The 13,613-nt window shown below is 41.0% G+C and overlaps 1 protein-coding gene across 1 annotated transcript in view; it reads right to left on the reverse strand.

Moving 5' to 3' along the window:
• Window positions 1–725: 725 nt before the first annotated feature.
• The window catches only part of LOC103896579 (autism susceptibility gene 2 protein-like), a 179,543-nt gene continuing 166,655 nt past the window's right edge, over window positions 726–13,613 (reverse strand). Inside the window, exons 3-4 of the mRNA XM_009276447.1 lie at window positions 9,573–9,674; window positions 726–782 (exon numbers count right to left, since the gene is read on the reverse strand). Coding sequence (XP_009274722.1) covers window positions 726–782; window positions 9,573–9,674 — 159 coding nt within the window. The remainder of the gene's footprint in view (window positions 783–9,572; window positions 9,675–13,613) is intronic.

Consider the following 13,613-nt stretch of genomic DNA (forward strand, 5'->3'; position numbering starts at 1 on the left):
TTTAAATACAAATCTTGGAGGAAAATAAACAGTGCATTGGATTGACTGGAAAACATTTTTTACTCCCAAACTTATCTGTGCAAGTAAAAGGTATATTGATGAATGTGGGAATAAACAGATAGAAAGGTATGAATATAGACTGTTAAATCAACAAAGGGGCATGCAAATAAATAACAAAAAAAGACTGATCAATTATCAAACCAGCTGGGGCCTGATCCTCTTCTCATGACGTAAAATGTTAAATCTAGCATACATACAACTACAGTTGCGTTTTCCAAGGTCATCTGTGAGACATGGGGCTTTAAACCAACATGTAGAAATCACTGTGTCATGTTCTCTGAACTGTGGTACACCCAAGATGAGACAAGACTGCCGTAATGGGCTCTTTAAAGTCTATGAATCAATGAGAATTGGTACAAGGGGAAATCAAGATCCCTCCATCTCACATCAGAGACCTGGTAAGACCATGGTTCATTTTATTTGCTATAATTGTGTAAATTAAATACTGTTGGAATTTACGTAGTAATTAACATGACACATGATTAGTTCAGGAAAACATTGACCACCATGTCTGAAATATTACTTACAATGCATTCATGGAGGAGGAAATAGAAGAAGAAAAGTTAACCTATTGGGCAGACTGAGATTGGTTATTTATGCTTGTTTCCATATAATAAGGCACTTTCGTTTCAGGAGTAATGCTATGCTGTTCAGAGGCACATGTGTTAAAGTTGAGATACACTTACAAAGTAGCCTGTTCCCAAGCTGGAAGGAGCTGAGCTCTGCAATAAAACACAAAGACAAAGTGGAAAGTCAGTGATGGTTTTTAACATGTTCCAATCCACATAGCTCATTACCAGCCCTTTCCAAGCTTTTCATCACTACATCACAGCACCAATGTGCTGCCCCTTGTCATCTGCTACTGAAACAAACACGGTGTTGCTTAATTTTTCCCTTTACATCTCTCAACGACTCTGAGATGGTAACGTGCTATTTACTGAATTCCAAGCTTCTGCGGTGGATGTAATTGCCAATTTATTTGACAGGCAGCTGGGTAATGAATTAATGATGGCATTTCTCCCTGCACTGAGACTAAACAGACACTCATCAACCAGCCTCCCTGACATGCTGACATTCAATGCCCTGGACTCCAGCTACTCAGCTTTGTGGCCACAAAGGGGCAGGCGGGAGGGGGAAAAGAAAAAAACATAGACTGACTTCAAAACAAAAAGCCCGGTGGGTTTGGATGACTTTTTCAGTGTATGACCTGTTTGCCAATTTATTCCCGAAAGGCCCTGGTTAGTACACACATAGTGCTTTTCTAAAATGAGACATTTTGTAAACATAATTAGTAGTCTGAAATGTAAAGAACGCGTGGGCACAGAGAAGCCGCTTCAGTCAATGCACCATTTCCTGGAGAACGCAGTCACTACAATTTCCCATTTGGATGTCCACATTGTTTGACAAACCAAGGATTTAAAAAGAAAAGAAAAAACAAACAACAAATATCTACAGTGTGAAATAGATTTCAAAACTCAAACCCATAAAAACAATTAAAACTAATATTACTACCATGGAAAATCATCAAAAGGTTTAAATGCTTAAAAAAATGCATCATGAAATTCAGTTTAAGTGGGACACGATCACAACCTCTACATTCACAGGAATTAAGGAGATAAAGGGTTTTGTTTCATTAGTTTTTCATCTAAGCAATGGGGATTACACAGCAGGTTCTTTTAGAGACATGGTGAGAGACCTAAACATCTCAGTCCTAATCCAGGTCACTGGCTGTCACATTAAAGGGTGAACAGTTCCCAATGCTACAGCCCTATCACCTGAAACACTTCAAGCCAGGCTAGTCCATGGACTAGGAAGCAAAATGAAGAGCATAATTCTCTGGTGAGCAGTGGGTAGTCCAGATGACCAGTCTTTAACTCCTGCTTCTCAATTTCTGTCTCTGTTCCTTAGCACAAGCTCACTTTCAGTAATGACACAGCTCAGTGATGACCAGGAACTGCACAGGGGCCCCAACCAGCCTTGGCAAACCATTGGAAACACGCAGAATTTGCATCACTCTCATCCCTGTTCTGAGACACTATTGCAGGGAACCCTAACAGCAATTTCTCTCTATCTCTGATCATGGAGTGCGGCACTGACATAAAAGAAAATAAACCCCCACAAGGGGCTTATGGTATCTTTTTACTGAACTCGGCACGGCAGAAATAGATTGTGCCAAGAAATTTAAAATTAACAACAAAATTCATCACAAATAATCAGAATATTACTGTGTGTTCACCAAAGCACTACTAAAAAGGGAGGTTTAGAGAGGTTACGTACATATAGGGGAAGGCCTTCTGGTTTAAGACTTTAGAAGTTAAAAGACTTAGCATGAGGAAATCGCCTCGGTAGTCATAAGGGTACCAATATCATAAAATCAACAAACTCTGTTGGGACATCTTATATGAACAAATAATCAGAATATTACTGTGTGTTCACCAAAGCACTACTAAAAAGGGAGGTTTAGAGAGGTTACGTACATATAGGGGAAGGCCTTCTGGTTTAAGACTTTAGAAGTTAAAAGACTTAGCATGAGGAAATCGCCTCGGTAGTCATAAGGGTACCAATATCATAAAATCAACAAACTCTGTTGGGACATCTTATATGAACAAACAAAACTGCTATGGAAATTTGGAAAGTATGTGGTTCCTGCCCCTTAATGTTCTCTATCTTATATGTTGCTGCTACTGAAGGACTCGAGATCTGCAGTCTACAGTTTTGGTTATCAGCATGCAAGGGGAGCTCCACAAAAGTAAATACGTTCCTAAGTCCTTCTGGCCCCACTCTTGCTGCTTGGGGGCCTCAAGCTTCCTCTGCCACCATCATCCACAGCAAGACCCACCTGGTCCCAGTGATGATGTCCCTGAAAGTGCCTCTGCAGCACTGTGGTGCAGAGGAATGGGCAGTACAGATTTGGGAACACATGGCCGTGGGGCCCCTGGGCTCAGCCCAACTGCTCTGCTTTCCTCTACATCCCCATGACCATGCAGCTGGGAATAACCTGGTAACCGCCACAGCCCCAGTCGTCACACAGCCCAGCTACTGTTTCCAGCTAGAAATTCCCCTTCATGGGCCACACACAATGGTTTTGTGAGCCACTGTGGCCTGTAGACTGCAGCTCTGCAACACCTGGTAGAAAGCGCATTTCAGCACACTCTGGTTTAGTATCTAATGCATTTACTTTCCTGGTAAAGCACATCATATATACTGCCTTTCACTTCACTCATTCTGCTTTCTTCTTCATGCCATTTAAATTCTTTTAATTTAAGCTAGACATCTACCCACAAAGTACAACACGTGCATTCATTATAACCGCTTTTGTTTAAGCTATGTATAGATGCCAATCAAGTCCCATTCTTTCACTCACAATTTTTAAAACTTACTTTACAGGCTGAAAGCTCCAAAGTTTGCATTCTGCATCTGTGTGTAGTTTTTGTCTGCTTTTTATTCCAAGTTTTGGAAGGATCAAGTATCAAAACAAAACAATAAAAAGGAAGAAAAAAGAATAAGCAAACAAAATATTTCCCACTGAATATTTCCATTCCTTCAAAAGCAATGCTGCAATGGCTATGGGAGGACAGTCGAAACATAGCAGTCAAATGACTTTCACTGAAAAGAAACAACTGTGCATTTTCAGGGAATTTGAGTTTGCTGGATGGAAATATAGCCCTTCACACATTGCATGCTGCATATGGATAGTACAGTTTGCAAACTTTTTAATTGAAGTAAGAAAGACTGTATTGCACATGCATGAATGACTAAGTCAGCTGTGTTGTGAACTGTGTGTTGACAGAGCATATAGGCTGAAGCAAGGGCTATGCAAGAAGACAGCTTCTCACCTTTTTTGATAACTCCCAATAGCGAAAGGATCCTACTACCCAGTGCCCAGCCTTGGTACCAACTGATGAATGTGATACTGTGTATGCAGCATCTTTACAAGCCCATGCTGAGTCGTGATCCTGCACTGGATGGTTCTACATCTCTTATATAAAGTGTGCCTATAATAGAGGTAATGGTTTCACTTTCCAAAACCCTTCGCAAAATTCGACATTAGATATACTATTTGATATTCACACAACCACCAGCAGAAGCCTGCATCAGGTGCCCATCAGTAAAACGCAAGTCACTTGCTTAAAATTAACAGGGTTTTGGTTTTGTTATTTTCCTTCTGCTTTTTTTTTCCCCCCACTTTTTTTTTTCCCCTTCCTTTCTTAAAAAGAAGAACTTTTGGCCCAGGAGCAAAAATGTAGTAACCCTCATGTAAGCATTAGTTTATTGTGTACCAAAGAAAATTACATCCTTGAGGTCTTGGAAGGCAGAGTTATACCCATTTTGCATACATATTGTGCATTACTTGGGGAGCTGGGTGGGGAGAAAGACTGTGTTGTACATATTTGTTCTGGCTATTGTTTATGCAGGTCTGACTGAATGAAGGAACAGTGGGTATCATTTCAATTTCTGATGTCAACATCAAATTACTTATTTAATTTCATGCCTGGCGAAGCATTGTATAGCTACACGCAGAATCATTTCACTTCATTTGTTATGCTGTGTTTTCTTGGCGATTGGCTTGCCTTCCAACTGACAGCTTTAATTACGACATGAATTTGATTGCACTGCCGAGGAATTAACATAATGCAACAAAGCATTTAAGCACCCAACCTTAGACACACAAACACACACATACACACCCTCGCATACACACACACAAAGAAGCAGCCACTGCAGCTGATCACCTTCTGGCACACACACACAAACACACGCAGAGCTTTGCTCATGTTATTCCACTTTAGATACAGCCAAGATTACCGGGGATATTCTGGAGAAGGAAAAGTACTAAGAATTTCAGAGCACATAACTCAAAGATTGTTCCTCAATGTGTCTTTCTTTGAGATCAGTACGCAGGTGGGAGGAATGGGAGACACAGAATTGAAAATATCCCATATTTGAAGCCAAAACTGTGAGCTGTCCACAGGATTACACTGCTGGCGGTGTAGACATCTTTCTTCCCAAAGCAGACAGCAACAGACCTGGTGGGCAGGGCACCTCATTTGATACCTCACTGTAACCTATTCCCAAGTGCAAGGTACGCAATGCAGTAAGAGCACCCAGCTACAAAGCACTGGGGAAAGGGAGGCACTCATGAAGGAGTGTGTCAGCTTTGCTGAGAGCCAAAGACGAGACCTTTCATGTCGGGGACAAATGGAAAGATCCCTGTCCCACTCCCCATTCAATAATTGGAACAATATTCCAGACAGAAAGATGCCAGCGGTATTTCTCCCGGCTTGTGATTCCTTGTTCAGCAAAAGCAAGCAGAGGCCCGGCAGTCCACGCTTCTGTTGTGCGGCAAGAGTGGGAGACCTGTGCTGCCTCCCAGCCAATGACCACATGTGAGAGGCTTTTGCTATTCACCCTCTCACTGAAAGCCTGCAACCAACACCAAAAGCAGCAGGCAGGGCTGAGGGTGCCCAAAGCAGCTTGTCAGCCCTCTCCCATCAGTGCAGGCTAGCACTGCCACTGCATTGCCATTACTGAAACGATGAACAAGGTTTGTTTCACAGACATCAGATTTTAACAGGACTAGCAATGACTTTAGAGCTGAGTGTGAGCCTCAGTTCTGTGGTAGATCAGGAATTTAGGAATGTGCACCAAAGAAATCAGGTTTTTTGTTTGTTTTTGATTAGCAAACAGGTGGCTCAACCCCTAAATACTCTGTGCGTTCACCATCCAGGTTAGCTGTAATTCTCACATTTTCCTCAAGTAATCTCCTGGCTACTTTGTAAAACATGGCTAAAAAGTACCCCATGTATTCCAAAGTGGGAAGACTCAATTAAAAATAAATACATACAGAAAGGTAAGGAAAAGAAGTTGACTGAGCTCCAAGCTGGGGAAAAGAGAAAGCACTGCCATCTTGACTCCAAGCAAAATCTCAACAAAATGAATTCTACTACTGGCAAGATTTTGATGAGATTAAATTGACTACAGCACCCTATATATAAAGGAGGAGCAGCTCTCCAATTTCTCTTTTAGGCCCCTGGAGCTACCTCTGCCCATAAAGGAAAAAACAAGTTGTCATTCCAAAAAATCCTATATAGGGGAGAAAGGCAGAGAGAAATGGGTTTATGAAATTCAAACTGGGAGATGTATTAGGGCACTGTCAAATGCTTGCAACAGAGCATTCGAGCAATCATTATCCCTAATCTAGCAGAGGTCAAGTTCTCTGCTAATTATGTTCTCTCACAGAGGGGTGTGTGCATGTGTGTACACGTGTGCGAGATGAGGACAAAGAAAGGAGTTGATGGAAATCAGTCTCACTGCATTACATCTGACAAGAACATAGGATATTCCTCTTCCTACTGTCTGAGGCTATTTCAAGCCTCATTATGAGAAAAGTCTCCTGTTTAACACGGTCTTTTCATTGAATTATCTTCTTTTCATTTTTGACCACCTCTCTCGCAAATGCTGCAAATTACCTGCTTGGATCTCATTAGCCTGGAAAGGAGTCATCCCTTGTAAACACACTTTGAATCAATCTGTGTTATTCAAGGACTGTAGGTACATTTTCAATATGCAGAGTTGAAAGATATCTGACAGGAGAGGGAATGAAGCCACTGACACGTCAGTTTGCAACTGGATATTCATTATACTATCTCCCCCATTCTGCACCTGTCACTAAGCTATCACTTAGGCTCTGCATTAAAGCTCATGAAGCTAACATTTCTGTTTCAACAGCTTACTTACAACTAGGGATTTGAAAATTGATCATCCACCTACAGTATATGCACTTCATTCATTATACATATTTCCATGCAGTAGCCATGCTTAATCTTACAATGCTGTCAGGCTACATCAGTGGAGATTCATTATATTTCATGTCCAAAATTTGCTTTCTGACCTCAGGGTTAATCTGCCTGCGATATTTTATATTTTTATCTTCTATTGAGTACACAACTTTTTGTGTATTTCTTCTGAGAAAATAGTGTTAAAATCAGAAAAGGATCTTCAGAGAAAACTTACTCTTCTGTCTGTAGTTTTTTCTGGACAGTAATTGGTAGATATCATTAGACAACTCACTCCTTCAAAAGGTATTATTTAAAATAACCTTATTAAGCTCTTGACGCACCTTTGTGCATAAGAGGACAGTTCAAGGTGGGCTCACCCATAACTGGAAGTATCGCTACCACTTTGTAAGGCCCTGTCATTTAAAAACATGGGGTGTTTGTCTTTGGGAGAGAGAGCAATGCAGAACGGTATTTACATCTCTTAACTGAAAGAGTCTGGGAAAGGCCACCACACACTCAGGCAAGATCAGAGTTCTCTCGTGCATGTTTTTCAAATCTCAGCTGAACTGGCAACACCAGACCAGAGAGAGACATGCTTGTATTGCAATGATCTGCAATGATCAAAGCATAAAGGAACTTACTTATTAAGCAACACATAAATTATGTATAATGATTTTAAAATATACATTTTCACATATATTTACATAACGTTCCTTTTGAGCAACCTGTGAATCCCTATGTCCTCTCTCAGGTGCACTAGGAAAGTTGTATTTGATCTCCACTTCCTTTTAACTCACCACAGTGCCAAGACAAAGGGAAAGTATTGTAAAAACATCAGAGAAGAACTGTATTTGATTGGTGGAAGGGGAACCAGGCCTCTGCTCTCACTGCCAGGTCTGGCACTGCAATGCTGTGAGCTGCTGGGAAGCTCAAATAAGCCTCAGAACTCTCCACTCAGTACATTGCAAGGGAGTGACAAGTCTAAATTAAAACCATGTTTGTAAGGAGCTGTGAAATTTTTTGCTGGAAGGTGCTGTGTAATTGGGAAGTTCATTGCAGTGACTTCTCAGCTGCCACAGGGCTCAGAGCAAGCTAGGATGGCAACGGTGACAGGCTGACGGTCAGCTGCCATCCACTGCTACCTATACAGGGCATTTACTTACTATCTCCTCTGGTTTCACTCTCCTCTTCCAAAGATATCTTACAGCCCTGAGATTGACCTCACCTGATGGCTATGAAGGGCTGGCTCTGAAGTGTCTAACTGAATATACCCATAAAGGTTGGCTCTGGGGGAGGAATGGACCTCTAAAATAATGTGACAAAGGGATGAGGAAAGAGAGTGCTACAGATTTCACACCTTCACAGAAAAAAAAAAAAAAATCAGGCAGCTGTTCCAGTGATACGCACAATTCAGCAAAAATTGCTAGCTGTGTGCCTTCAGGCTTAAATTCGCACAACAAAATGTATCCTTTACAAAGGTATTTCTTTTAATGTCTGCTCAATTCAGTTTTATTGGATTGGCCTATAGAGGACACCATCTGGTATCTGTCATCCAAATCTACATGGACATGCTATCGGTAAAATCCCCATTTCCAAAATGTGGGTTAGTTAAAAGTAGGGCCAGATTGCTGGCTGGAGGAAAGGGGCTACAGATTTCACACCTTCACAGAAAAAAAAAAAAAAATCAGGCAGCTGTTCCAGTGATACGCACAATTCAGCAAAAATTGCTAGCTGTGTGCCTTCAGGCTTAAATTCGCACAACAAAATGTATCCTTTACAAAGGTATTTCTTTTAATGTCTGCTCAATTCAGTTTTATTGGATTGGCCTATAGAGGACACCATCTGGTATCTGTCATCCAAATCTACATGGACATGCTATCGGTAAAATCCCCATTTCCAAAATGTGGGTTAGTTAAAAGTAGGGCCAGATTGCTGGCTGATACAAATAGGTCTGACTGATGTAGCTATCCATGCTTTTACCAGCAAAGGATCTGACCTACAAAATCCCCAATTTAGATACTCTTTTGGGACAGGACTGTCTTTATACTGTGTGTTGTAAAGCATGTAGCACAGAGGACCCAGAGCCATGAATAAAACACTCAAGGATTGTGATGGTACACATAATAAATAATAACATAATTGCAGCAACAGAAAGATTTCTGTAGTCATTCCTATGCCGGAATAATTCATGCATATCATTCAGTGAATGGCCAGCATTCTTCAATGGAGAAAAACATTCTCCACAGAGCTGCCATCTTAGGACCTTCCACAGCAGTTTAGGTAGAGCAATAAAGGCAGAGCTTATGCTATTGTTGGCCATGTTATATCAATTCATTATATATAAATTATCTGAGTCTCTCTAGACACTCTAATACTTTTCATAAAGACAATATTTAGCCCAAAGAAATGCATTCTTTTCCTTCCCCACTTGGGGTAAAAAGAGGCCATCTCACTTCTCAACTATGCAGGGCATTTTAACTTCATTAAATGGCCTTCAACTATTTCAAAACAAATGGATGTTTTCACACAGACAGACATTGTACCAAACTTTAAGAAGTTTACTGAACTGGGGCAGGAGACCTAAGTTACCTCTTCCTCTCCCAACCCCCCAAAGGGAAGGGGATTTCAGCAACAAACCATCCCAGAGACTAAATCCTGTTATGACTTACACCCCTCTGAAAACTGCACAAGGGGTTAATCAGAGTAGTATTTGGCTGCAGGAGTTTTACTTACGTCACTGAGTCTTTCCCGAGAGCTACTTCGATGGAAACCTTTCGATTCCCCACTGGCGCTTTCACTGTCACTGTCTCGGCAACTGTTTTGACCTGGCTTGAGCTGCAAGAGAGAGAAAAAACAAAGAGAGCAAGAGTTTAGCCTGGTTCAAGTAAGTCCACTTGTCCACTGCTGTTCTTTAACCCATCCCCACATCTACACAAAGTAGCATTTACATGGTGCTTGAAGCACTGCCACTGGCACGGTGCAGCCTTGGTGCCAAGGCAGCATCTCAGCAAGACCATGAATGCAGAGAGCAAACAAGCCCACGTGCACGACAGCTCGCGTGTGGGCTGAGACCCTGCAGGTAGAGGGAGGCAACATTCATGTCCCAAGGAAATCACAATTTAAGACCTTCATTTTGGGAACTTTTAGACTTTTCAAGTTATTTATGCCATAGATGCAGTTTTTAAAGTTACCATCACATCGAAGCATGCGCAGAATCAATCCCTCCCTCATTACAGCTTAGAAGTTTGAGGATCTAAGAACAATGGAAATCTCCCCAGGGGAAGGTGCAGCCATCACTCCAGGGAGGCTTTTTGCTGGACTAGCCCCTAACAACATTGCCTGGTACTATAAAAAATTCTTGACTAACCTCAATGTTCATAAAACAACATGATCTACTTAATAGGCATCAGATTGGTTTTGCCTTTCAAACCAGCTGTAATGAACTTTACTGGCATTCTAATAAATAAAAAATATTAAAAAAAATTACAAACTGTATTTTCAATACAACTGACAACACATCTGCTTTCTCTTACGCTGTGGATTGTGCAGGTCAACATGTTACAACAGCAGCATACTGAAATGAACATTTACGATATACATACATTACACACATGTCCACAAGCACATAGACATATATACAGCAAGCGGGAGATACGAACTACATCTACTGCAATACTGAAAGTGTATATATTTGTTTTAACGTCTCTTTCCCAATATTTTGCTTGAATGTGTTAAAATTTCAGTTTAGCCTTGTTACTCCTTCGTTTGAACTGACTTCCTGTGAAGACTGGTTACTCCTGAGGTTAATACTGGCAAAAAGTCAATTTCAGAAATTTAGATTTAAAATCACATACATAAATACTGGCAGCAGACGTAAATGCAGAAAAAATACTTGGCGAGGTACCTGATGAAGTATTTTATGAGACACCTACTACACTTACTGGTATTCATATAACAAATACCAAACAACTCCTCCTAATGTATTCTAATTATTAATACATTCATAGTAATCTATATTCAGACTGTACAGAAATGGATAATCACACTCATCTCCATTTCATGACTGGAGACCAGAAGTTCCTTCTTCATGAACTCTCTCCACCAACTTTTTCCCCCCTTTCTTCTATCTCTCCTCATTTTTATCCAGTTCTCCCAGAAACATGCTGCACAAGCACACACAAAAATTCACACACATTCTCTTTTATAGGCGCACGCACACAAGACATACATTTCTGCTCTATTTCCCAGATACACACTCCCACCCGTATACACTGCTCACCCATATACACTGCTGTTCTCTCCCGGGTTCACTAAAGGAGTGCACGAAGCATCCTCACCCTAACAGTTATCATCAGTTTCTCCCTACCACTGCAAGAGCAAATCGCATCTGCAAGTTTGTTAAGTGTGTGCTGCTTTATCTGCACCCCTTATCCCCCTCATTAGTAAAAGGCAGTTTTGGGTGCTCTCTATCAGTCAAAAGAAAGAAAGGAGAGAGTACATAAAACTACAGGCTCAGACACACAATTGAGTTGCAATGCATGAGCACAACTGCAAAAAACAGCACAGGTGTACTCTCAGCTCTAAGGAAACGTAACATAAGAACTAGAGCTATTTGTCAAACACTTAAAATTTAATAAATAAACTAAATATTCCACAGCTCAGCCAGAAAATCTCAAGTAAAAAGGTTTTTATTTTAAATGGAATGGTTTATCAGTCAGATCGAATAGATCTAGGTAGCATTTTTTGGAGGCGGAGGGGAGGATAACAAATTCAAGAAGTCTTATACTTCATATATAACTCAAGATCTTATCTAGGACCACTGTGTACTGTAATTTTATGGTCCCAAGTTTAAAATTTAACCACCCAAAGGAAAATGGATCAAGTTTCCCTGACTCAGTCTTTTGTCAACATCCGTTCAATGATGGAAAAACTCTTATTGTAACTGGGGCCTGAAGAATTTCTTCCAGTCTCAAATTTTATTTTTAGAACCTCAATTTATTTTGTACACAATTTTCACACATTAGTTATTTGCTAAGTAATCATAACGGCTCATTTTTATAATTCAACATTGCGAATTCCAGCTATTTACAGAGAAGAAAAACCCAGCAGGTGTCATTTTTCTAGACACAATTTACAAGGAATAAGAGAATATGACGAAGACATCTGAGCCTGAAACTCTGTAGGAACAAAGCGAACTGCATAGACTAGACAGCAAACTCAGAAGTAAGTCCAAGTTAAGATTTATAAGGTTTCCATATTTTCCTTTCTTTTTTTCCAAGTTGAGTTTCTCCATGTGCCAAACTGTTGAGGGTTTACATTTTATTCCAAAACCCATCAATCTGTGTTAAATTAAAAAAATGAAGCATGGAAATGTGCCCATTGTCTTCTTTTAAGAACCTAAAGTTACACACAAACGCACATGAGAACACTTAATGTGGATAGGCAATGGTTCATTTCGATCTACTTGCACAGATTCAACCACTTAAAATGACGTTGAAATAACACAGTGCTGCTAAAACAGGTCTGCAAATAAAAGACTGGATCTTTAGTTACACTGAATGCATTTGGTGCATTACTCTGGGGCACATGGGAACCCTAAAATCAGCTTCCCCTCGAAAATGCAATTGTCCTCCTTGGAAAACAAAGTGCCACACTGACAACTCTTGTTCCTGTATCATTCCTGTCAGGGTACCCTACGCAAAAAGCAAAGCCAGCATGAAATTCCCATGATGTCTACCAAAGTGTCTCATTGAGGAGTCTCTTGCATTAACACAGACATTACTCTTCTAATTTGCACTGCGCAGGGAACGAAGAAGGGTTTGCAAAAAGCGCATTTGACTCCACGTTTTCATTGTACAGTGGGAGTGACTTTATCCATGTAGGGATCCATCTACAGGGTCTCACAAAGAGGAAATACATTTTCTAGATTGAAAGCACAAACCCCTAAAAATGCAGTGTCACTAACTCACAACGAACTTGCACAGCCTCAAGGACTCCCCAAGTGTGAGAGATGGGGTACATGCAAAAAAAGTGATAATCAGTGACCTGAGACCGCTTGCCTAGTCTGAATGGCATGGGACTGGGACCCTGGTGCACACCCACGTCTCCAAAACTTCACTGGGAGTTTTTGGTCATTCTTAGCATCATCACGTCGTATTTCTGGAAATCGTTTATTGCGCTACAGAACCTATTATTTTGTAATGCCTTTAAATCTATTGGAGGATACTGAAAGTCAAGCAGAACTGGCTAACTAGAGAACTGCACTTCTTCTATTAAAAGTAAGAAAGGAAAAGGTAAAAAAAAGATCTGGAAGGATGGCTGCTGGCTGAAGCACTGGGCTGGGACTCAGCAGCAGATTTTATTTCTGATTCTTCACCACATCTGATTGCCTTCCCAAAAAGTGAGAATAACGACAGGTTTTCCCCACTCTCCAAAATTGGTCTGTTTGGAGGGGTTTTTTTAGCAGGGACAGTTTCCCACCAGGTGATTGCAGAGGTCATTGCACACTACACGACCTGATAATCCCACTCACTGCTCTGGGGCTACTGTGGTAACGACGACGATTTCTAATGGTGAGGTGGCTCCACTGCCAAAGTGTATTAAAAAAAAAACCAAAAAACCCAACCCTGAAAACACCCGCACTCACCTGGGTTTTCATTCTTCCCTTTCGTACAGACATGAGTTGTATGAAGCCTGTGTGCTTTAGCTATCCCTGCCTAGCCGTGGGCAGCGGGACTGCAGGAGCCTCTGTGAGGAGTGGCCGGGGCTGCCGCC

This window comes from Aptenodytes forsteri, unplaced genomic scaffold (genome assembly GCF_000699145.1).
Source record: "Aptenodytes forsteri isolate BGI_AS27 unplaced genomic scaffold, ASM69914v1 Scaffold209, whole genome shotgun sequence".
Classification (NCBI taxonomy): Eukaryota; Metazoa; Chordata; class Aves; order Sphenisciformes; family Spheniscidae; genus Aptenodytes; species Aptenodytes forsteri.